This window comes from Benincasa hispida, chromosome 3 (genome assembly GCF_009727055.1).
Source record: "Benincasa hispida cultivar B227 chromosome 3, ASM972705v1, whole genome shotgun sequence".
Classification (NCBI taxonomy): domain Eukaryota; kingdom Viridiplantae; phylum Streptophyta; class Magnoliopsida; order Cucurbitales; family Cucurbitaceae; genus Benincasa; species Benincasa hispida.
In genome coordinates, this window is record NC_052351.1 from 32,976,154 (window position 1) to 33,002,435 (window position 26,282).

The 26,282-nt window shown below is 35.4% G+C and overlaps 2 protein-coding genes across 5 annotated transcripts; both read right to left on the minus strand.

Annotated features, from left to right (window-relative positions):
- Window positions 1–284: 284 nt before the first annotated feature.
- LOC120073377 (E3 ubiquitin-protein ligase RFWD3) lies at window positions 285–14,003 on the minus strand. 3 transcript variants are annotated; one of them, XR_005480748.1, is made up of 15 exons: window positions 13,433–14,003; window positions 12,780–12,855; window positions 12,599–12,688; window positions 12,460–12,504; window positions 11,915–11,995; window positions 9,952–10,045; window positions 9,713–9,771; window positions 3,887–3,997; window positions 3,652–3,791; window positions 3,519–3,558; window positions 2,846–2,908; window positions 2,573–2,766; window positions 1,417–1,910; window positions 717–782; window positions 285–483 (listed from the first exon to the last, which is right to left on the minus strand). XR_005480748.1 is itself a non-coding variant. In XM_039026202.1 (14 exons), the coding sequence occupies exons 1-13, from the start codon at window positions 13,795–13,797 to the stop codon at window positions 1,421–1,423; spliced, it is 1,830 nt and encodes a 609-aa protein (XP_038882130.1). In that variant the 5' UTR covers window positions 13,798–14,003; the 3' UTR covers window positions 285–483; window positions 1,417–1,420. The 3 variants fall into 3 exon arrangements, 2 of the variants coding, with proteins under 2 accessions (XP_038882130.1, XP_038882129.1); XM_039026202.1 differs by lacking the exon at window positions 717–782 and having other exon boundaries at window positions 11,933–11,995; XM_039026201.1 differs by lacking the exon at window positions 717–782 and having other exon boundaries at window positions 13,433–14,002.
- A 2,494-nt stretch (window positions 14,004–16,497) lies between these two features.
- On the minus strand, window positions 16,498–19,266 carry LOC120073764 (thioredoxin-like 3-3). Of its 2 annotated transcripts, none has more exons than XM_039026591.1 (4): window positions 18,836–19,266; window positions 17,564–17,723; window positions 17,431–17,456; window positions 16,498–16,993 (listed from the first exon to the last, which is right to left on the minus strand). In XM_039026591.1, the coding sequence occupies exons 2-4, from the start codon at window positions 17,699–17,701 to the stop codon at window positions 16,774–16,776; spliced, it is 384 nt and encodes a 127-aa protein (XP_038882519.1). In that variant the 5' UTR covers window positions 17,702–17,723; window positions 18,836–19,266; the 3' UTR covers window positions 16,498–16,773. The 2 variants fall into 2 exon arrangements, with proteins under 2 accessions (XP_038882519.1, XP_038882518.1); XM_039026590.1 differs by having other exon boundaries at window positions 17,564–17,876; window positions 18,836–19,262.
- Window positions 19,267–26,282: the final 7,016 nt, after the last annotated feature.

Consider the following 26,282-nt stretch of genomic DNA (forward strand, 5'->3'; position numbering starts at 1 on the left):
AATTTACCACGACAATTGTCATTTAATTATTAAACTAAAATGTTTAATCAGTTTTTCGTGAACTGAATCAATGCTTTATTTATTTCTTACGACCAGTCTATCCATTTTTTAAACTTTTATTGTAGTCTTCTAACACTATTATTTTTAATCAACTCTCTTGAATTCCAAATTATAAAATCTCATTTGTAACATTTTAATTTGGGATAAGAAATCATTTTTATAAATAAATTTGTCAAGTTGTACATTTAAATTGTTTAAAATCTAAATAATAAGTAATTGTAATGTAGAAAATCAATAGTTGGCTTAAAATTATTTAATACAACGATCCATTTAAATGTCTAGTCAATTTAATCACATTGGATCGATGAATTTCGATTAAGGAAGCGATGTGGATGCCCAAAAGATGAAAATAAATCCTGGTCTTCAACGCCTAAAATTGTCTGCCTCTGATATTAGTCACATGCCCCAACTAAATATATAAACCTGCATTCAATGACAAGAAAATGAAGATTATTTCAGTATTATGAAACATTTGTGAGTTAGTTGTTCTCCCAAAAGAGGGGGAAAAAACAGTCCATTTTGGCTTTCATGGAAAACAATGAAATGGTTAATCCAAAATCAAACAAAATAATAGAACATAACTCAACTTGTCAATTACATAAAAGCTGAAATGTTGTGAACAAAACCAAAATCAATGGTGCATCGAAATTTCTTACATAATATATACGACTTTGTAATAGTACACAATAGGACTTTTTTTGAGTGGGGTCCCCTAAAAGTACCTGTCAAATCCAATAGTGTAATTTTCTTATTTTTCTAAAAATCAAAGATTTGAATCTCCTATCATGTTGAACTTGAAACGATAATAGAACATAAAAAAGAACCAGTCAATTAACAATTAAAAATAAGATTATATTGCAAATTTAGTCCACGTGATTTGGAAAAAGATACAATTTAGTCCTTATGGTTTATAATTAGAAGTTAGTCCTTATAGTTTTATAGAACTCTCATAAATAGTCCCTATAGCAGAGACTATGAAAATTTTATCAAATCATAAGGATCAAACTCTAACTTTTAAAATCATAGGACCTAATTCTTTTCAAACCATAGGGACAAATTTGTAATTGAACTTAAAAGATCACAATTGAATACAAGCATTAAACCAAAAAGTGATCGTATTCCCCACTCCAAATCCATAAAAATTATATCACAATGTAACAAACAGTGCTGAATTTTTCTAAGCACCAAGGTTTGATTAGATGCAAAAATTACATTCTGTCATAACACGAGGAAGAATTCAGATGAATATAAAAAAGGAAAGGGAGGAGGATTTAATTCTAACATGCTAGGATATGGCATAGCAAGAAGAATTCAGATGACTATACAGCATATAAATAATCCATAAATTCAACTTACTTGTTCATAAGCCTTTGGTGCAAAAAAGGTGAAGGGTATCATCACTTAAACAACTAAGCAATCCTCGATCGAGGCCACACGAATACTTCACATCACGAACAGGATGCTTATGTACTTTAAGATGCTGAATGGACCTAAAAGAAGGCAGTTCCTGCAAGATCAAGTCACCCATTACAGCATCTGCGGATACAAACAAGCTATTGCAGTCTTGGAGGTCTATGATGGTAGATTTCGGCAAACGTATTGCATCTACATAGGCATATGCTGAACCCAACTTTGAAAATTGTTGGAGATTGTCTTCTTTCTTGAATGCCACATGGCAGCCCACAACTCCATGCCCAGCAGTGTGAGAAGGAGAAGGTGAAGGCTGAGAATAAACTATCTCATTTGACATTCCAACTTTGGGACGGTACGAAGCAACAATTTCGTCTCTACCCAAGCAATAGGCAAGAGATGTACAAACTCCTTGATTTGTTTCGGGAACCAAAAATGGCCTTCAAAGAATGTCAATTGTACAATATTAGAAACATGCTAAAGAAGCACAAACACTTTAGTTCAATTAGCATGTCTATGTCTAATAAGTGACACACTTGAACACGTATTAGACACTCGTTAGTACAACAAATATGGTAGACATGCATAAAACACTTGTTGAGTAGACTGAAAAGACACATATGACAATATTAATAAATTTGATTGTGAAATACATCAAATAATTTTTTTAAGCATATAAATGCATCATCCCATTTACTTTGAATTTTCTTCTGGTATAAAAATGGTATATATTTTTTAATGTGTCATTGCGTCTGTGTCCTAAATTAAAAAGAAAAATGATGTGTTGTTGTGTAGGAAACCTGTGACACAAACTAGTACATAGCCTTTTCTCCTAGCAATTAAGGTGGTACCATCTGACTGAAGTAGAAATAGAAACTAATATACCACAAGGACACAACTATCTCGGTGTGACATAATAGATCCACAATGCATAATGCTGAATAGTAACGACAAAGTTAATATAGAGTAATTTCGCATTACATTAACAGGTAGGAATTGAGGCCTAAAGGCTCTTGTGATAAAGGACCCGATATGATTACTCCAAAAGTTTTGGTTCTAAAGCACAGTGAAAAATGAAGCACGGATTCATAGAACAACTTACCCTTCTCCTACTGCATCAAAATTCCATTGACATACACCATATGCAGAAGCAGACAGAACAGATTTAACATCATTAGAAAGAGTTGAGTAACTTGAAAGAGAATGTATTGTATGGATTGGATTGTTTGTCAGGCCTTGTAAGGTTTTCAGGGGACCCACAGTTTGTCGCATATCAAACATCACGAGCGAACCATTCTGAAAGCGGGAAAATGATTGAATAACCCATCAGAATCTCAATAAAAGCTTCATAGCTGATAGGACAGTTTGGACTGACCTTTAATCCAGCATAAATATAGTGTGAACTATTCTGATCCCATGAACACGACCAAGCAGCATCCTAAAGATACAAGCAATGGTATATACAACACGGTGAGACTGAAGCTTGATATAGATTATATAATAGTCATAGTTTAGTATATCCCTTTGATAGATACACAAAAACAATTTTTGTTTGATATAACCTATTAAACTTAAGCTCGCAGTGAGACTTCAAAGTTCGATATAGACTATATTATAGACAGAGACAGAACCAAACACAAATGCCCCATGAACATGACCAAGCAACCACCTTATAGTCGTGTTGTTTCATTTATAGATCCAAAAACCAAATGCATAAAGCTTCCATTTAGTTCACATCATCACAAATGATAGACATCATAAATGATAGTATACTCTTCAAGAAGCATGATACCAGAAACTAGACTCTCTCTAAAAGTAAAATTACAAAGATTCAAGGACTAATCTGTTTTCTTGGTATACTCTTTCTAAAGATTCAAAGACTTGTTCTTTCTCTACAATCCATTCTTATTAGGCGGCTTTTGGGTTGTTCTCTTGTGTAATTTTTTTCTCCTTCATAAAAGTCGAAAGACTGCTACATTATTACTTTTACAAGAAACGGCATTGTATTTATTTAACACAATAGTCTAGGTAAAGAATGGAAACTTTACCGGTAAATCATAGTCGAGGATGATATGGTTGCTTTCCATACTGCAATGATTTCATAGAATAGGTAAGTCAAGTGGAGAAACATATATGAAGAACCATATATTCAATTATCAAGATATAAAGAAGCTAATTTACCTGAGAATAGCTAATTTCTTTCCCAATGAAGAAAAAAGCACAAGGTTTCTACCAGCCGGAGAAATATGCAAGTCCCTTACAGCATTAGTACAAAAAGGAATTCTTATATCTTCCCTTTCATATGGAGACATTAAGCTTATCTGAAAAAGATATATTTAAAATAGAAACACGTTATTAGTTTCCAATATTAAATGCCTACGATGGTTGAGTTCATGACAAAAACCAGAAGCTATACCTTAGTCAGTACATGCGTACCACCAAAACCAGACTGCCTTCTTGCAACCAAAACAACTTGGTTAGAGGCATCTACATCGATTAAACGAGCACCATCCACCAGAAGCTCTTTCTAAATTACCAAACTGTGACGTCAGGATTATATGAGTGAACAACTTTTAGAAGGAAACTGACACAATTCAATGAACTTTCCAGGTATAGCATATATTATAATTTATATTAGAGATTTCATTGGGATTAAACAAAACTCAGTCTCCACTCCAATTATATACAGGCTGTCTTTTGAATCTTCAGTGATTGAGTTGTTGATTAATAATTCCTTCTTAATGATGTAGGAATATGCTTGTGTTCTTGGCCTTTTTCTTTTTAAGTCTTGACGGTTAGTTCTTGGGTTAAACCTTGTATTCAGGTGGAGACTTTTTTCCACAACCAGTTACCCTTATCTTAACTTGTAAAGGTTTGGTTTAGCTATTTTAACCTTTTTACTGCCTTTCATATCTTAATAATTTCCATCTCCAAGCAATCACATTTCAATTGACAATGCATGAATGATGATCACACATAACAGTTGTAGCTTTCTTTATTATTTAAAAGAAAACACTGAAATACTCAAAAGTTACCGTTGAAAATAGGGTTATTAACCTAGGGACGTTTATGTAATTGTGTAGATCCCTAGGGTTTCCTATTGTCTATTTACACAGTGTGTCCCTGCATATTCAATGTATCAGATTAAAAATAATAAGAAAAGTCTTTATATCGTGGTTTTTCTCCCTGTACTAGGGTTTCCACGTAACTGTGTGTTATTCTCTTCTCTACGCTTTTACTTTTAACATGGTATCAGAGCTAGGTAACGAAACCCTAGTTGCTATGGAAGAGAATCAAGCACAGTCATCTTCTGCAGATGGAACTTTGAGTTTTGACATGAAGACGGCGATTCGAGCAGCTGTAAAAGAATGTTTTCAAGCAGCCTTATCGGAGTTGCTTTCGGCCGTCCAATAGCAGTCAATGGAAAGCCGCCGTCTGTGGGAGCCGCCGCATCAAACAGGAGCTCTGATCGACGGACGGGCAGACCGCAGACAGACCAATCCGATCGTTCCAGGTGATAAGGTGTTGCCGTTCGTGCCGCTGGAGTCTGCCGCGCTGTCTTAGACACCTGCACTAGTTGGGGTCGCGCCGATTGGCCAACTCGCCTCAAATCCAATCGATTTCCAGCGAACCACGCCGAACGCGAATACCGTTGGAGTTGACCAACCTTCCGCGTCAAATGGGTCTGACCGGTCTTCCGCGTCGAACATGCTTGAACCACAGAGGCGTTTCGGCCGTCGATCTATTACCCAACGGCAAGCCATCCTGTCAGCGATCATTTCGAGTTGTCCGATTGGCTGGGTTCTTCAAAGTTGTCGGTGACCTCCGTCCAGCCGGCGACTGCCTTCCAACTGGTAATGTCGTTTCAGCAGAAAGTAGCAAACCCGGTTCTAGCTGCTTGTGGTTCGACTCATTACCCAGACGATGTGAGACAACGGTTGGCTTATCTGCAACAATAGATTTCAGATTTGGATACAATGTTTGGCACAAATCCCAATCCTGTTCAACTAGTTTATTCAGAGAACCTGGTAAACTCGTTCCCTGTTTTGTCGAATGTTTCTTATTTATCTGGTTCAATGGGTACTTCTGCAGGACTTCTTGTAGGGGGAAAATTAAATGGCCAGAATTATTTCTCCTGGTCCCAATCAATCCGAATGACCCTGGAAAGGCGTCACAAATTTGGGTACCTGACAGGGGAAATTCCAAAACCAGCACTAGGCGATCCACAAGAACGAATCTGGAAAGGAGAAGACTCACTGTTACGCTCTATTTTGATGAATAGTATGAAACCTCAAATAGGGAGACCATTATTATATGCTGCAATCGCCAAGGATATCTGGGAGGCAGCGCAAGATTTGTACTAAAAAAGACAGAATGCCTCTCGACTATATACGCTCCACAAACAGGTCCATGAATGCAAACAAGGATCCATGGACGTTACATCTTATTTTAACAAACTGTCAATACTATGGCAAGAAATGGACTTGTGTCAAGAGATTGTCTGGAACTGTGCACAAGATGGGGCCCAATACTTGAAAATCGAAGAGACAGACCATGTTTACATGTTCTTGGCTGGATTAAATCCTAAATTCGATGGTGTCCGTAGTTGAATATTAGGCCAACGCCCAACTCCTTCACTTAGAGAAGTCTGCTCCGAAATACGGCTTGAAGAGGATCGGTCGTGTGCCATGAATAATTCCATTCCTACAATTGACGCAGCTGCCTTCGTTGCAAAGTCGTCCAATGCTGATGGTGATAAAAAAAACCACGCCTGTGTGAACATTGTAAAAAGCTCTGGCACACAAAGGACCAGTGTTGGAAATTGCATGGGAAGCCCCTAAACAGCAGGCGACGACAATCTCATGACAAATCTAATACTAGTCATGCCCTAGTAAGTGACTCAATAGATGAATGCCGTAGGCGCGAAGCGTGGTAGGCCTGTGCCGGGAGTTTTCCTTCGTCTTTCAAGCCTTTTCCTAGCCACTCAAACCTTGGGGTCAGATGAGCTTTTGGGGAGCAACTGTAATTACAAGCTTAGCTGAGGCAAAAGACCCATATCTCTCTGTTTGACGGTTTAATTCTGCGTGATACCTTACATGTGCCTAAAATATCGTATAATCTATTGTTTGTCAGTAAAATAACAAGAGATTTGAAGTGTAAGGCAATTTTCTCACCTGATTCCGTTTTGTTTCAGGATCTGAAATCGGGGATGACGATTGGCATTGCCCGGCACGATAGGGGACTATACTTCCTTTCTGAAGAAGCTTCCTCTAGAGATGATCATCAAACAGGGTTTATGTCTTTAAATTTCTCTGTTTCTGAAAATGACTTTATGTTGTGGCATTTCCGTTTAGGACATCCCAATTTTCAATATATGAAGTATTTATTTCCGCATTTATTTCGTTCTTTAAATTGTGATGTGTGTATTCGTGCCAAGCAACATCATGTTTCTTTCCGATCTCAGCCTTACAAACCCTCGAGTCCTTTTTCCCTTGTTCACAGTGATGTATGGGTCCCTCACCAGTTACTACTTCCACTGGAAAACGGTGATTTACCACATTTATAGATGATCATACCCGCCTTACCTGGATTTTCCTCCTTACTGACAAATCTGAAGTGTCATCTATTTTCCAACAATTTTATACAACTGTCGAAACTCAGTTTAAAAGAAAGATTGGGATTTTACGAAGCAAATGGGCGAGAATTTTTCAATGCCTCCTTCAGGGATTTTCTTGTTTCTAAGGGTATTGTCCACCAGAACTCGTGTGCTTACACTCCGCAACAAAATGGAGTAGTTGAGCGTAAAAATTGTCATCTGGTTGAAGAGCCCGGTCTCTTATGTTATCTGCCACTCTTTCGTCATACCTATGGGGAGATGCAGTTCTCACTGTTGCCCACCTCATTAATCGGATGTCTTCTCATATTCTTAGTCTTCATACTCCTTTAGAATTGTTTAAAGAGTCCTTTTCAACTACTCGATTGATCTTTGATGTTCCTCTTCGAGTTCTTGGTTATGTTGCTTTTGTTCACTCTCATGGTCCAAACCGCACAAAATTTGCTCCGCGTGTTCAGAAGTGTGTCTTTGTTGGATATCCACTTCATCAACGTGGATATAAATGCTATCACCCGTCCTCTCGTAAGTACTATGTCTCAATGGATGTTACCTTCCTCGAAGATCAGCCGTTTTTCCCTGTTAGTCATTCAAGGGGAGAACATGAGTGAAGAGACTAACTGGTCATCATATGCTATTCTCTTAGAATCAACTTCCATTCAAACCTTGTCTAAACCTAGTTCTGAACATGACAATCCGATCCTTCCTACCAACCAAGTTCCTTGGAAAACTTACTATAGGAAGAATCTCAAGAAGGAAGCAGTGTCACGAGCATGAGTGAAGAGACTAACTGGTCATCATATGCTATTCCCTTAGAATCAACTTCCATTCAAACCTTGTCTAAATCTAGGAGCATGACAGTCCGGTCCTTCCTACCAACCAAGTTCCTTGGAAAACTTACTATAGGAAGAATCTCAGGAAGGAAACAATGTCACAACATGAGTGAAGAGACTAACTGGTCATCATATGCTATTCCCTTAGAATCAACTTCCATTCAAACCTTGTCTAGTTCTGAGCATGACAGTCCGATCCTTCCTACCAACCAAGTTCCTTGGAACACTTACTATAGGAAGAATCTCAGGAAGGAAGCAGTGTCACCTGTCGAGCCAGAACTGCCAGCTCCAGTACATGAGTCTGACCCGCCATCAGATCCAGGCATGTCCATTCCTGAAATTAATGATGTTGATGTATGTATGGAGACTGATGAATGCAGGCAAGACAGGGGAGACAGAAGTAGTAATACTGGAAAAATGGCAGAAAAGGAGATGATAGAGCGCTCGAGAAGAATAAAACTTGGGAACAGGTAGCTTTGCTTGAAGGACACAAGACAATTGGATGTAAATGGGTGTTTACTATAAAATACAAGTCAGATGGGACGATTGACCGGTACAAGGCTAGACTTGTTGCAAAAGGATTTACTTAGACCTATGGAGTAGATTATTCTGAAACTTTTTCTCCTGTAGCCAAACTTAACACTATTCGAGTGCTCTTGTCTGTTGCTGTAAATAAGGATTGGTCCCTACACCAACTTGATGTTAAAAATGCCTTTTTGAATGGGGAACTTGAGGAGGAAGTATATGAGTCCTCCTCCTGGGTTCGAGAGTCAATTCAAAAACAAGGTGTGTAGATTGAGGAAGTCATTATACGGATTGAAATAGTCTCCAAGGGCTTGGTTTGACAGGTTCACAACCTTTGAAAAAGTACAGGGGTATGTTCAGGGGCATTCTGATCACACTCTTTTTATAAAAAGATCAACATTAGGGAAGATAGCAATTCTTATTGTCTACATTGATGATTCTGACTGGGCAAGGTCTGTTGTTGATAGAAAATCAACGTCTGGGTACTGTACATTTGTTTGGGTTAATCTAGTCACCTGGAGAAGTAAGAAACAAGAAGTTGTTGCTAGAAGTAGTGCTGAGGCTGAGTATAGGGCCATGAGTCTAGGGATTTGTGAAGAAATTTGGTTGAAGAAAGTACTATCAGATCTCCAGCAAGATAATGAGCTTCCGATGAAATTGTTTTGTGACAATAAAGCTGCCATCTGTATTGCAAATAACCCGGTTCAACACGACAAAACTAAACACGTAGAGATCGACAAACATTTCATTAAGGAGAGGTTGGACAGTGGAAACATATGCATCCCCTATATTCCTTCAAATCAACAAGTTGCTGATGTACTTACAAAAGGATTACTGAGACAAAGCTTTGATTATTGTGTAAGTAAGTTGGGTCTTGTCGATATTTATGCTCCAACTTGGGGGGAGTGTTGAAAATAGGGTTATTAACCTAGGGGCGTTTATATAATTGTGTAGACCCCTAGGGTTTCCTACTGTCTATTTATACAGTGTGTCTCTGTGTATTCAGTGTATCAGATTAAAAATAATAAGAAAAGTCTCTATATCGTGGTTTTTCTCCATACACTAGGGTTTCCACGTAATTATGTGTTATTCTCTTCTCTACGCTTTTACTTTTAACAGTTGCACAAACTTAAAATGGAAATCCCCAAGGCCACCCGAACCCCACCCCCCACCCCTCAATTCTCCACACACCAGCCTACGGTTATTTAAAAATATACACTAGGAAGGAAGCTAAGAAAGGAATGTCAAATTACAAAAATAACCCATAGAGTACCTTTAAGATGAAACTGCAAGAGGCAACCTGGCCGCTAAACCTTAAGCCAAAGTTATGCTCTGCACAATATATCAATTGATAAGATGCAATCCTCATCATGATTAAAGATTTAATTCCAAAAGACATGGGAATGGAAAACCATTCACAATAGAAACATAAGCCCAAGGATTCCAGATAGACATGATCCAATTAAAGCAACAAAAGTGCAGATGATGTCTCTAACTAAACTCTGCAAGTACCAGATACAGATTTCCCGTGAAAGGTGCAATCAAGATTGGCTAGCACAGGTTTTCGCTGTGAATCTTCTAATAAATGCTCCAAATAATTTGTCCTCTGTAAAATATAAGATATTAATTGTTTAAGAAAACAAAATCATACATCAAACAAAAATGGTTTTAAAACCAATAATTGTATTGGTTTAGTTCAGAATTTATTGAGAAATTTTGTTTACCAGCACGAGGCAATATAGAAATTGTCCTAAAAAATATTCCTTTTCTTCAATTTTTTAAAATTCAGACCAAGATGGATCTTTTTCCTCCCTCTTTTTTTTCATTTTTTCATTTTTTTTCCCTAATTATCCAGGGATAAAATATTAAACTGGATGTCACATGTGTTTGAAAAGAAAGGATGAGGTTATGTGCATTTCTCCTCCTTCCAAGACACGGAATGCAGGAGCACATGATTGGATTTCTAGTCAAAGATATGTTTTCTCAAAAGTTGACTTCTGATTAGAACAAATAAACATTATGTACTTGTTCATATCCATATTTGTTTATCCTTGTGTTTACATGATTACATTTCTATACATGAAGATTATACATCTATTCCATACGAGAGTCGAGCATAATAGTAGTAACTCAGTATGAAATAAAATATCTACCAATAAGTCAGTTTGATGAATTCATGTGGATAATAAGGGGCCAGTGATATTTCTAACCTCTTTCAAAGAAGACTTAATACTATACTGCTCCAACCAAGAACCTTCCTAAAATTTAATTTCTCCACCATCATCCACCTTGAAAAATAATGCATCTCTATAAGGTTGAACCATCACTAGCAATCAAAATCCAATGGACTCGGCTACTATCATTACGCAAATATCTATTGATGTCTGACTCAAAACATCCTTCCATACTCTTAAAGACTCTGGAGTTGGTATACCTTCTACAACCATTTAAATACTAAAGCTTTACTTCTAATGTTGTCAACTCCTAAACCTGTCAAAATTAATCCACCATACTCCAAATAAATAAAAGGATTCTTACATCATTACCAACACACTTCCATAAAAAACTGTCTGGGGTATATTATAAATCAGTGCCAGTTTGAAAGGAATCTTAAAATGAGCAAAGTAATAGGCAACACTAGAAAAAAGAAAACTCGTAATCGGTAGCTACCATGCTTGAAAAGAAATACTCTTCTCACAATTTGAGAACTTTCCTCCACATCTTCTCTGCACCACAACTGCATACCATAAAACCTAAGGATTTTGGATCACTTCAAAAAGCAAGATACTTGCCCAAGAACCAACAAAGCAAGAATAGGACCAGCTACATTGGTCATGGTGAGTTAATTCCTTAATGGGAATCTCACATCCAGTTAAGTCTTCACAGATATATGGTTGGTTGGACATTGCCAGATTACAAAATATACATAGGGAACCAAACATCCAAGATTTGAGATGACACTGGTGTAGGATTGACGGTAGAACAAGAAATTTCTTTAAAAACATATGGAAATGCATCACATCACATTTAATATATCCCAAGTGGGGGTCACTTGAACATCCTACGGTCTCCTACCCAAAGGCATCAACTCAAACTATGTCATAATGGCCTTTGGAAACCCAACTATATTTTTTTTCATGCCAAGTGCGATAAAAACCACCGGCTTTGACCTAGTTACTGACACCAAAGCAAGGTGCAACAAATTGAAAGTTGAAAATACTACTAGATGAATACAGTTTGAAACAAGACGCATAAGATAGGATATTTGGCCAACAACCTAAAACAAAGCATCACAATAGAAAATAGTCAAATTCCAATGATAAGAGGCATACACCAAGTGCAACAAAAATTTTAGAGGACAGGGAGAAGGATACTGCGAGAATTGGCAGGTCCCCAACTCTAAATCAGTATTAAAAAACCAATTAGCCTATGAAGAGAAGCTAACTATATGGAACTTTGCAAATTGAAAATAGACCTCAGTGAGTTCACGAACTTTCAACTGCAAATCTGTTTCTCTCTTTTTCCATTCAACTTCTTTTTTAGACCAATCAGCATCCTACACATTGAAGACCATAACAAACAAACAGAACGATACAACTGTCAAAATATCATAATTCAAATCAAATGGAAAGTAAATATATATATATATATAAGAGCTTGAAGGTCATAACAAACAAACATAAGAGATATGTGACATATGTTTATGAAAGTTTGAAGCGCACTCAAGCACAATAATAGAATGGGATTTCCCTCCCTCCCTTCCTTTGTGTGGCACAAAATGGGAAAACGTAATAATTTCTTATATATGAAAAGATGTAATATTGTGAAACTTCTAAAAAAATTAGAGGTTTTGTTAGAGATTATTGTGAGAAATTAACATTTATTTAGAAAAGGAAAGAAAGTTGAGGTTGCACTTTTTATAAAACGGTTGAGAGATAAAAAAAATGGAATGAAAGTTTGAAATATATTAAGAGCAAATTCATATTATAAGTTACTTTAAAGGGGTAGATTTCTACAGACCTTCTTCTCAAGAGAGGCACAAGTAGCCTCAAGTGACTGGATTCTCTGTAAAAAGAGAAAAAAAGGCAGAATGCTAGTCAAGATTAGCCTCCTTCATAGAACTTAAAAGCACATATCAACTGATAGAAATTTGGAAAACCTTTTGAGATTCTCCATCAGCAGCCGCAATTCGTGGTGCAAAAAGTTTCCTGACATCCTTTGTGGAACACTTCCTATTGCACTGTGGACACTTTTTTTTTTTGGAGGGGGGAGGTTAAATTTTATGTAAATAATTCATAGTTTATCAAAATGCATGACCTAACCATTGCGTGGAAAAATACCTTCCCTGCATTTTTATGTTGTCGCAGCCATCTATTGATACAATACATGCCATACAGATGCCCACAAGGAAGACAACTGCAGTCACATGAGACAATTAGAGGACTTCAAGGAACATTAAAATGGGTAGTGATCTGGTTCATTTACAATTCATTAGCTCTGACTATACCAATTTCACCAAAAAGTATGAATTACCAAAATAAAAGACCTAATCAAGAGAGACTACATGTACTATCTTCTGAACATAGTACAATCCCAAAAATCACTGAATCATACTGTCCAAAATAGAGTTGATATTCATGAAGAAGCAATTGATATCATGGACTACGAGGATAACTTAATTGAACAGATAATTCTGAAGTATGGGCCTCTTTATTGCAAGTTCAAATCTAAACTGGTTACAACATGAGCGATTTACTTTATAGCCCCATGGTAACTATCTTGTAAACAGTCACCAATAAAGTGTGAAAAAAAAAAAAAGAAAAAAAAAATACAGAACTGATATATTAGCAACCAATCATTTTCTAGTCTTCGACTGAACTTTTCCTTAAAGAAATTGAAAATTTTCAAAATTCGTGAGAAGAAATACCCAAGAAACACATAAAAGATACATGATATAGTGCGCGAGAGAGGAATAGAGATTAATTGCTCGCACCAGATATGGTGGTCACCGTAATTGGTCCACGGCTCCATGCAAATAGAGCAAGTGAAGTCGTTATTGCACTCATTCTGTGAAGAAGTCGCTTCGCCTCCCTCGGTCCTTCTACGCTTGTCTACCTCTTCCTCAACCCAAAACGAAACCCTAGCTTGAGCAGATTCAGAAGGCCCTGTTTGTGAAGCCCTAGGAGATTGCACAATCTCAGTAACATAATCAATTTCTTCTCCCGCATGCTCTTCCACTGTTTCCTCACCGTCGTCAGTCTCCTCATCATCCTCTTCTTCGTCTCCTCCATTGTCGTCATCTTCAACCTCGTAATGAACATGCATGATGTCAGTGTCGCGAGGGATAGAATCCGGCATTGACGACTCAAAACGTGAAGACAACGCAGAATAATCTGTTCGTTCCTTCAAGCCCTAGCCGCCTTCTCAGCTATCAATTCCCGATTCTGTAACGGAAAGCTTCGCTGCTCGGCCGACAATGGCGTTTTCTTTCTTGAGGCGCCAATTCAGAGTTCGGTGGAAAGTGGAAAATTTTATCAGATTCGCTTCCCGCCTTGGAAATTTTATATCGAATATTTATGGTAGGTGGAGAATTTTGAAACGGAAATTTGAAAATAATAAATTCAATAAAAAGAAAGTTACATTTTTTTTTTTTTAAGATGTGTGTTTGTTAGCGGATCCAAAATTTTAATTTAATAGTTTTTTAAAATGTGATTGATATTATATTTATAAATCATAAAATTTGTTCTAATTATCTACTAAATATTAGTTGACAATGAACTATTATTAATTTATTTAGGAACATAGTGTATGTTAGTTTTTTTTGTATGATTATCATTTTTACATATTATATAATTTATAATACATTACATAATACATATTTTACATTTTAAAAAATAAGTTAATTAGTTTTTATTATAATATATTGTAGTCCTAAGTATTTTCATATTTATTTAATATAATTTTGCACGTTAAAGTTCAAAATTCAAATTCTAAATACAATGAAAACATAAAAGTGTTAGTTTCTAAAATCTGTACCATTTGGACTACAGAAACTAAAAACAGTTTTCAGAAACAAAATTCGAGATGTTTGTCAAACATATATTTTCTAAAAACATGAAATATAATATGGATTCCCTCCCAAACAGACCCTTATATTATGAAAATTTTAAGCAATGCGTTTTAGGACGGTTTTCAAAAATGGAAAAATAAACCAAAATATTTACAAAATATGGTAACATTTTAAAATTTATCAATGATAAACAGACATTCATAGAGTCTATCAGTATCTATCATTGATCGATTCTGAAATTTGCTATATTTTGTAAATATTTTTTGTAGTTTTGACTTTTGAAATAATTTTTCTTTTTCTAATTACAAAATTGGTCTGAATAATAATAATTTTTTAAAAAAATAATAAATAAGAATTTTTTTTAGATAAATAGGAATTTAATTTTGAAAGTAGGAACTTTATTTATAGTACATAAGTACTAAATTTTAACCTTCTCCAAACCACATAAATCAAATTTACAATTTAACATTATTTGTTAATTTTATTTTTAACAATGGATAATTGACAAACTGGCAAAAATAATCCTTAAAGGTCGTATAGTGACTAACATCATTTTTAAAAAGTACGTTTGATATCTAGTTGAATTTTATGTCTTCTCAAATTTAAAAATTTTAATAAATATATGAAAAATACCAACTAGGTTATTTAAAATTTTAACATAGGGTGAATTTAAAACGGAAAGATGGGAACAATAATTGAGGATGGATTTGTTTTAATCCAATTGATTATTGATCTTTCATTTTCTTTTGTTTATTTGAATTTAGATATTATAAGGGCAAAATGGTAATATAAAACACTTTCTTTTCAATATCTGAAAACAAACTTCAAGGATTACAAATCAATTTGGTTCCAAAGGGCAAATAGTACTTTGAAATCATTTAATGCATTAAAAATACAAGAATTTCAAAGTATTTCTATCTAAATCTTGATACCAATTAGCAAACTAAACATGAATATTGTCTTGTAGATCCTTCCAATATAACGTTGATACTGATAATATCCTACACGCCTGACTTGAACAAGATTCAGAGAGCAACGTCTTGTGAAATATACACCCAAACCAGCATGATTATGGTGCTTCTAGAGATGTTCACGGGTCGGAACGAGGCCAAGGATGCCATTCTCCATCCCCGTTCTTCATTTCATTCTTAAAAAATCAATTAATTTAAATCAACATAAATCAACAGTGTTAGTAAATTTCAATTAAACAATTAACTTTATCACTAAATTGTTTATTTGAATGAAAATTTAAGTTTAAAGATAAATTACTCAAAGTTTGGTCTAAAAAAGCTAATTAATTTTTCTAGTAGAAAGAAATAAATATAAATCAAATTATTCACATATATATCCAAATTTAAACATTCAATTTAAACATATTCATTATCTTTCCCAATAAATAATCAATTTTGAAATTTAAATGTAATATTTATATATTAATAATAATAATAATAACATAACATCAGATAACTATACTAAATAAATATATAAAAGCTAATCGGGACGAGGACGGGATCGGGACCGGAGAATACATTCCCCGTCCCCGTTTAACTCATGGCGAGTTTTTTTCCCACTCCCTCCCCCATTCCTCGCCTAATCGGAAAATTTCCGTAAAACCCCGTCCCCGAGAAAAAATTGAACATCTTTAGGTACTTCCACACACAATATTTAGCACGGTTGAGATCTACTCGTCGTCTGAGACGGCCATATTGAGTTTGTACAACTTTGAATTATATATGTTATTCTTTATTTTTTTCATTTGGGAATTTGTTGTTACTCTTTATGATTTATTTAGTTCCTTTTGATTCAAAAATTCACCTGAAACAATATTCCACCACACGATATAACAAAAAATGATATGAAATGACAAATATCAAACAAAACTATCAATTGTAAATCTACTATGAAGGTATGGAGTTCTCCCTTGACTCGACTCTCCAAAAGTCAAGGGTCCAGTATGCTTACCTGTAGAGTATGTAGGCCATTATATATTCTTTCTAGCAACTTAATCAAAATCAACGCGAACTTATCGTTACTACATCGACAACTAACCGTAACTGTTCTACATGACTTCAAAAGGAAAAAGAGAATGAAATACTAGCTCAAACAATTTGGTTTATCAAGAGAATGAGATTGGTGAGTAAACAAGCTCAATCTCTGAAGATCAAATACCAAAACAAAGCCATTATCAGTGTAGCTATATAGTGAGTATTCCATCCTCTAATAATTACGGATGATGATAATATGGTGCTCAATCTATATTGTCTTTAAGAGTGCAACCACAACCTGTCGTGCAGTCGTTCTTCCCCAGCACCAAACATTTCATCTACTTTTTCACCGTCGTGGTAAAAATGAAATGTCGGAGTGTAGCGAATGTGTTGAGTTGTTTCTGGACATTCATCAATGTCTGCATAGATGAAAGACAACTTTGGAAAATGGTTACTCAATCGACAAAATGCTGGAAGAATCTGACTGCACACACGACACCTGAAACCAACAAGAAGGAACCTAATAAGCCCTGCAGGTTCTAACATATATACCACAGACCAATCCAAAAGGTTGAATTTTAGCACCAGATTCAAACAATAACCTCCCTGAAATGGAACACAGAGCTTTGTTAGCAAGTTTTAACATTAACCCCACAATTTAAGTTATCTTTCTAGTCAACCAATGTAGATTGAATCAAATTTCACAATTCCCCATTACCGAAACTGTTGCTAAGAACAATGCCGAATGGTCAAACGAAATCTGAAGCAAGATGCATCACCTATGCTGAGACTTGAGAGAGAGAGGCCGAGACATTTCTTACTCTAGTACTATGTTGCCTTTAACTTCCTTTGTTTTCTACGAGTCTAACTTTTTTCATACAGGCAAAAACCTCAAACACTTCGTGTTCAACCTCTTAAGAAAAAGTTTGGACTTACCAAGATGCCCCATAATTGATAACTGCCTGCAGAGTAATTGAATAATGAAAATCAAAGAATCAAGTACCCAAGAAAACTTCGAAACTAGGGAAATGGGAAACAAAATTTGATGGAAGATTATAAGGCAGCTTACAGTGGTTTTGGAGGACTTGATTTGACGAAGAACATTCTTGAAATCTTGATCGCTAGAAGCACTCTTCAAGTTACCATGGTGATTGACTGGAAGACACAAACCTGTGCCTTCTAGCCCCTTCTTCTCCTTGTCCTCCATCTCCTTTTGGCTATGGCGGCTACTGCTTCCAAATTTTGAGTAGTGAAGAAGAGAAATCTGTTTCCTTTTCTAAAAGCTTCTAGCTAGTGATTTCCATTAAAGCCACTCGAAGTCATGCCAGTTTGAGAATCGTTGTAACGACTCGACTTTCTAAGACCTCTAACTGAAGACATTACTACATGTATAATAATTGAAAATTGCAATTAGTTGAAAGCGACACAATCTAAGATGCACACGAAGGCACACAAACTGATATGTACATAGCTACTAGTCACTATGATCTCTAGCATACAAAATGCAATAATTGGGCCCACAACACAAATACTCATTATCATAACACATGAAATTTACATAGCATGCTTATAAATTTTTATCAATCAATAAAAGCAAAACAAACAAGCTTTTCTAAACTTATTTTGGCAAGGCCAATGATGTGGTTATTTAATCCCAACCTGTTTTGGCCTTTGTTTTGTTAAGGCTTTGCGTGCCTTTTAGGCCTTTAAGTTTGTTTTTAAACATGTCCAGTAAGTTGTAGGTTGGTTTAGAAAGTCTTTAAATGCAAAGCCTCTCTTTGTTGTTAAGACTGATTGACATTTTGAATAAAATATCCTCTTTGGTTTACCCCCGGCCAAAAAATATATTTATTTAATTCTTTCCTAGCACATAAACATTCCAATAAAAGAGTCCCTCCCTTCAAATTGTACTCCCAATAATCAAGAAAAATAATCTCCTTTTGACTTAGAGAAACCTCACTCCAAATCCAAAAATACAAGCCAAAACAACTTCAACCTTCATGTTCATGTTCCAAGACGTAAATTCATCTTAAGTCTTTAAACAACTTATACAAATTTTGGCTTAATTCAAATCCACTTCAGAACTACACACAATGGTTCGAACCTATGCATATAGAAACCCATTACAAGTGAATTCAAGAACTAAAAATGGATTTCGGTGAGCAATACTTATCAAAAAGTCACTGGAACTATCTCAACCTTATTGGACAGCCGACTCTACGCGCTTAATCCCTAGAATCTAACATCAAAACAATATGGGTCACCTAAATTTTTGGCCAAACTTAGTGGGTAATAATCAAGAATAGCCAATAAAACTCCAAAAACCCTCAGAAACTCTTACCCACTACGAGAACAAGCAGCGCCAGCGATCGACGACAAGTGATTGCGGCAGCGACCGGCTTGAAGGATGTCGACGGCGATGCTGGGCTGTGGCGGATAGGGCTGGAAAGTTAAGACGGAGTTAGAGAAAGAGAATAAAAAACCAGAGGGAAGGGAATTGAAACACCGGCGGCGGTTGTACGAAGACGGCGTGCCGTGGTCGTGGCCTGCAGACAGCGACAGCGACAGCGACGGAGTTGGGCGGAAGTCTGGGGTTTGCAACGGTTGGGCGGCGAAGAGTGAGAGGCTGTGAGAGAGAAACCAAGAGAGGGACTGGGAAAGAACGGAGGATAGCGCCGGCGCGGTTGTATGGATGGACTCTAGTTGGACCCCAAATGAAAAATGAGGAAAAATGAAAATGGTATAGATGATCTAAAATAAGAGGTCCCAAGAAAAATGGGTATTTTTTTTAAAATCAATGAAAAGTAGACTTATTCCTATATTATCATTGTATGAAATTATCACTTTAATCCTAAATATATTCTTACTCTTTTCTTTGTTTTGCAACATTTTTCTCTCTCTCTCTTTTTCGATGTTTCTTCTTCTTTCTCTCTTCTTCTATTTTTACGATTTTTTTTGCGATTATTTTGTTTTTTTTCATACATTCTTCCATTTTCTTTTCTTTTGTCTTTTCTTTGCATTTCTACTTCTTCATTTTTTTTCTTTTATTGCTTTTCTTTACATCAAGCATCGAGCATCGAGCATTGATCATAAAGCATAGAACATTGAATATCGAGCATTAAAGTGCTACAAACCTTTTTTTTTCAAGTGTTTCGGAGTTATGATGCATTAGGTATTTACCCATACATTAAGTAATCATCGATAAAACTGATGAAATATTCATACCCTCCTTTTGCTCTAACATTCATTGAACCACAAAGGTCTAAATGTACTAATTCTAAGGGTTATTTGACTCTAAGACCTTTTCCAGAAAAAAATAATTTATTCATTTTACCCTCAAGATAAGATTCACTTGGTGGTAATGAATTGTCTTCTAACTAATTTATATGATTGTTCTTAACTAATCTCTCAATCCTATTGAGATTTATATAACCAAGTTTCAAGTGCCAAAGATAGGCGTTTGGAGAATTTTTTTGTTTCTTATTTTGAGTTTCAGTTGTTTTAAACATCTCTATGTTCAAAATGACTTTACCTTAGTTGGTTTTAACATATACAAGTTATATTCTCTAGTTTTGTAGAACAAATCTTGATATCTTTCGAAATAATGAACACTTCATTATTTTCGAAAAAGACTTTGTAATTTTGTTATAGCAAACATGAGACAGCTATTAAATTTCTCTTCATAAATGGAATATAATAAACATTTTCAAGTAAAATATATCTATCTCCTACAAATAACTTCATATCTCCCACTGTTTTAGCTGAAACAACCTTCCCGTTCCCTACCTTGAAGGTTACTTCGCCTTTTGTAAGTTGTATCTAGGAACTAGTTTCCTGAATGAAAGTACAGATATGATTAGCGACACCTGAATCTACTATCCAGGTCTTTTTGTTATTTTCCACTAAGCATATTTTGATCACAAGCAAATCATATTTAATTCGTTGTTATGCTTTCATATCCTCATCTATGAAGTTCAAAACCTTTTGATTTGAAGACGATTTGGGAGATAGAGGACATTCCTCTGTTAAAACAAATTTTGAATCATCATATGCCAGTATATTTGATTTGCATGTTGAATGATTAAAACCGTTAACTAAACTGGAAGCGTGTAATTTTGAAGAATTTGACATGCTGATATTTTAAACAAATTCTAATCAGCAAATTGTAATTAAACCCAATTACATTTTTAGCAAAAGTAATAATGTACCCAAATTTCATTATTTATTTGCAACGATACTATAGTGGATCAGAATAATTGCTACCGAGGGGCTGTCAAATATTCCTTCACTAAAGGAAGACATTCTTGACTAAATACTATATCCAGAATAACTCTTACTCCTATAGTCATCTAGTTACCGTTTTCGGTCAGAAACTACTAACACTTAGTAATTTTGTAAGTGCAACCCTCCATTTTCAGATTTCAGAGGTCGGTCCCAACGATGCTACTGAATTTGAGAGTCAAGATTGGGAATGAACCTAAGAAATCCTAGCCATTTCTGGAGTTTGAGTTGTTCTGAATCTCATGTTACAACCTTCCAAGAGGATAGCCGTCGTTAAACGACTAGCAAAGGTTGCCTAAAGTCAACAAGCAGGCGCAACATAAAAATCTCACGATCCAAACCAATGGAAGAGACCGCAGGACACGTTGACACATATCCTTCACCCACCTACTATGAACTACTTTCCCAATTCACCTTGATCTTGACCCATGTAAACACTTTTCGAATGAAGGTCACTCCCAGGGTGATATGAAACCAAGCATGAATCTCACGGTGTGAACTTTTAAGGATGTGATAGCTAGCATCAATATATCACATATATTTATTTCTATTATGAACTACTTCCCCTATTCACCTTGATATTGACTTTTGCAAACACTTTCCAAATGGAGGCCACTCTCAGGATGACACGAAGTGAAGCATGAATCTCATAGTGTGAACTCTTAGAGACGTGATAGCTAAGAATAACACATCGTATATGTTATTAATCTCTCACGGAAGCGTTCTAACAACATATCATATATGTTCATTAATCTCCCACTGAAGTGTTCTATTTGTTCGGGTATACTTTTATTTAGGTTTATTCCGACTAATTAAAAAATCGAAGTCTATTTGGTTTATCCAAGTATAACGATTATAAATGGATTTAACCTATAATGTCTAGGTGATAAACCCGTTTTATTACTTCACATCGCTCATGCATGCTCATAAAACCAATTAACAACTCTCAATTATTCGGTCATAATCCCCAGGTAGGAGGTGTTCCGTAGACCATCAACATAAGTACCTCCAGCCTTAGACAAGATTATATACCGATTGAGTTTGTAACTATGTTTTATAAGATAACGACCTATTTTAACTATTAAAACGAGTGGTTAACCTACGTGAGTATGCAACTTATCTTTGTTATGGATTTTAATGTCTAATCAATTTTATAATAACTTATAAAATAATAGACATGCTTTGCATTCATAACATACATCAAAGCATTCAAACTTTAATATAGCACTTATATTAAATTTTAGAAACCCTAAACATGTAAATTATATATTATAACTCTTTATAATATATATTCAATGCATGTAACATGCTTTCTATGGTGAGATTTTAAATCTACATGACATACAATATGCACATACATGTTTTAATTTAAATATAACATACATAACATGCATAAATATTTAAACAACACTGAAACGGTTCAACTTTGGCATTCTAAGCAAGCAATAATAACTAATTATTACAAAACAACTAAAAAACTTCTCCAAAACTATCCTGGACCACTCGATCCGACCCGAACCAGGTTTTCAAGGCTGTAGATGAGGCTGAACTGGACTCCATGGTGTATGAACCAGACTAGAGAAGAACCAAGCTAGTTGAACCGATCTTCACACGTGCAAACCGGCTCACGAACGAGTGCATTGCTGGGCTGGGATGAGCAGCGTTGCAACGTTCCATACCAGTGTTACAATGCCTCGGGCTGAAGGTGAGCAGGATTGCAACGCTCTGTGGGTAGGTTGCAACACTGCCTGGCAGTGGCCTCTTCTCTAGTTTTTGCTGCTGACCATGCTTGCTTCGAAGTTCAATTACAGCCTAAATATAACTTTATTGACTCCAATAAAATTATAGACTCTATAACACACATATAAGCTTGTCAATCATTAGCCAATTAAAATTAACAACTGAATCAAAGAGTAATCTAATACCAAAGTTGAATTTTAACCATATCAATCAACTAAACATGCATCCATAGAAATTCACCCACCAAACTCAAATTAATGTTAATTGAGTGCTTAAATCATGCTCTAATACCAATTTATGGAAAGTACGAGCAAGTAACAGAAGCAATCAGAATCAATAAGCACTTTAATTACACATAATTTGAGTTCTAAAAGCATGCAAAATAGCAATTTACCAAAGAAGAGAGTTTCAGAACGTATACCTTTGATGAATCCTCTAAATCCCAGCTGCTCTCCATGAATTTGATCTTTAAATCATTAGTAGACCACCCAAAGTGCCTTCTCTACTATTCTTAGTCTTGGATTTGAGTGGTCGAACTCAATATTGAAATGAATTGAGTATGAGATTGAGAGGATTTTTTTTAGAAAGAGAGGATTTTTGTAGAAATTCCCCAAATTCCAATCTTCAACTCTAAATTTTAAGAAATTTCTTAGCTTTTATGTAACCTTTACATGCAAGCATTCAAGGAGACAACAATTGAAACTTCAATTGCAATGAGAAGGTGGGCTAAGTGTTTGATTATGGGAATATCCACTTCAAATTTTCAAATGTTGGAAATTTCTACCATCTTCATTTTTCAATTATAATTTGATTTAATTTAAAAAGTAATCAAATACAAAATTCAATTTCTAAAATTGAATTTGAAAAAATGAAAATCAATTTGGTTTTTAATTAATTAAACATATTTAATTAATAAATAATAATTTAATATCAAATATTAAATTAACCAAACACCTAAATTATACATGAATCCTATTCATATAATCAATATTTAAATATTTTAAACTCTACAATTTCATTTAATTTTAACAAACTTAAACGTTAATTATATCGATTATAATTATCCAAACCCTAATTTGAAATTAAACATTTCAAATTCAAACCTAATTGAAAATTTGAACACTTCAAATTGTAATCCTTAAATTCAATTTGAACATTTCAAATTGAAAATCTTAATTTTGATTTTTGAACATTTCAAAATCACTCAATTCAATAATCCAAGGTGTTAATATTTTACAAGCTAGTAGAGGGACCTACAGATCATAAGCTCTAACAATTTGAGATTAATTGGCTAAACTCTTTATATCGAATTAATTAATATTTGTTAACTATAGAGTCACACCAGTATAGCTCGATAATTACACTCTCCTCACTGTAGATGTATTTCTGTCCACTTGATTTAATCATAATTAGTAAGTTGACTCTTCACAGGTTGTTCGTAATAACGGTTGAGTCAAATGTTGTTTTACCCCCAAAATTACATCTTACTCCTTAAGTTCCACCGATCCTCTAATGTGCAATTGATTTATGATCCAATCACTAAACCAAATTCCTCTCGGGCCAATGAGAGGGTGGGGCTCCTTCTTCTTTTAAGTACTGAATCCAGGTCTTGAACAAGAGGCCTACCCTCTCATTGGCCCGAGAGGGACTCAGTTTAGTGATTGGATCATAAACCAATTGTTCATTAAAGAATCGATGGGACTTAAGGAGCAAGATGTAATTTCGGGGGCAAAACAACGTTTGACCCAACTGTGATGGAATTACTTGTGAAGGATCAACTTACAAATTATGGTTAAATCAAATGGACAAAAATATATGTATAGTGAGGAGAGTGCAACTACTGAGTTATAGTGGTGTGTCTCGGAAGTTAACGAATATTGACTAATTTGGTATAAAGAATTTAGCCAATTAATCTCAAATCGTTGGAGCTCATGATCTGTAGGTCCATAAGGTCCCTCTATCAGCTTGTAAATCTTGGATTAGTATATTGAGTGAATTTGAAGCGTTCGAACTCAATTTGGGAATTAAATTTGAAGTGTTCAAATTTTAAATTAGGATTTGAATTTGAATTGTTCAGTTTCAAATTAGGATTTAGATAATTATATTCGATATAATCAACGTTTAACTTATCGAAATTAAACATAATTAGAGAGTTTAAAGTATTTAAATATTGATTTAAATATTAATTATATGAATAGGATTCATGTATTGAAATAGGTGTTTGTTTAATTTAATATTAAATTAAATGATTAATTAATTAATTAATTAAAAATATTTAATTAATTATTTAAATTATCAAATTGATTTTTTCAAAATTTCAAATTTAGAATTTGAAAATTTGTTTTAATTAATTTGGAATTAATTAAAATTCAAAATCAATTTGAGTTAGTATGATTACCCAACTTTTGAAGTGTTAAAGTGGATTATCCCAAATGCCAACATCTAGCCCACTTGTGCGTGCCATTTGAAGTGACAATGCTTGATACTCATTGTGCTTGCATGTATTAGTTACATAAAAAGCTTCCAATTTCAGAGATTGAGGGAAGGGGATGCTGGAAAAATTGGTTTTTCTGTAGAAGTTCTCTTTTTTTTCAAAACCTCTTGCTTCCCTCTCCTAATTCCCATCAATTCTAGAGTTCCACCACTCAAATCCAAGTTGGAGAATAGTAGAGAAGACTCTCTTAGTGGTTCTCTATTGATTTGGAGGTCAAATTCATGAAGAACAACTTAGATTCAGAGGAATTCGTTAAAGGTATATGTTCTGAAACCTATTCTATGAAATTGTGTTCATGCATGCTTTTAGAACTCAAATTAAATGTAATTAGGGTGCTAATTGATTCTGATTGCTTCTGCTGCATGCTTATACATTCCATCAGTACAATCATGTTAGCTTTCTCTTCCTACCTGTCTATCTCTATTCCCCCTTCAACGACCACATGTTCGGCCTTCACTGTGCGCTTGCCCTTCACATTGGGCTCAACCTTCACCTTGGGCTCCCCTTAATCCTCATCTTCTTCAACATTTATAGAGGAGCAACTTAAGATGCAATAGGGTCAATGGGGGAAAGGGTGGTTTCTCGTGAAGCAATATATCAAGAGGAACGGTGGATAATGGGAGATGAGGGAGAGCGGTGGATAATGAAACAATGGGAAGGATGGACTCGGTGGGAAGGATGGGCTCATATGGAAGGATGGAATTGGTGAAGGGTAGAGGAATGAGTTCTCGGGACGGTGGAGGGTGGAGGGTGGATAAATGAGGTTAGAAGACTCTGTGGAGGAATGGGGTCAATAGACTCGATGGTTGGTGGAAGAATGGGGTCACAGAACTCGGTGGAGGATAGAGAAATGGGGTTGCTAGACTCAATAGGGATGGGGGAGTGGACTTAGTATGTCGGTAGAGAGTGGGCCGGTGAATCCTGGCTCAGTGGACTCCACGCCTAAACCTACATTGTTAAAGTAGTACGTTAGGTCAAACACTACATGTTATAAATTTACATTAGAAAAAGTTTAAAATAATACTACATACTCGACACAAGGATCACAGTAGGCTGGTGATTGTTTGTACACCAACCTGAAGGACACTTAAGTCAGACTTTACATGTTTCAAGTCTGACTGCACATCATCCAATTTATGTTCTACCATCGACACTTTTCGGTCTATATCATGGAATGATCTACGAATGCCCACACCTTTCATGGGCTTCAGATGGGATGTATTCAGTCGAGGCGACACTTGCTCCTCAATGGGGGACAAATGCTCGTGAGACT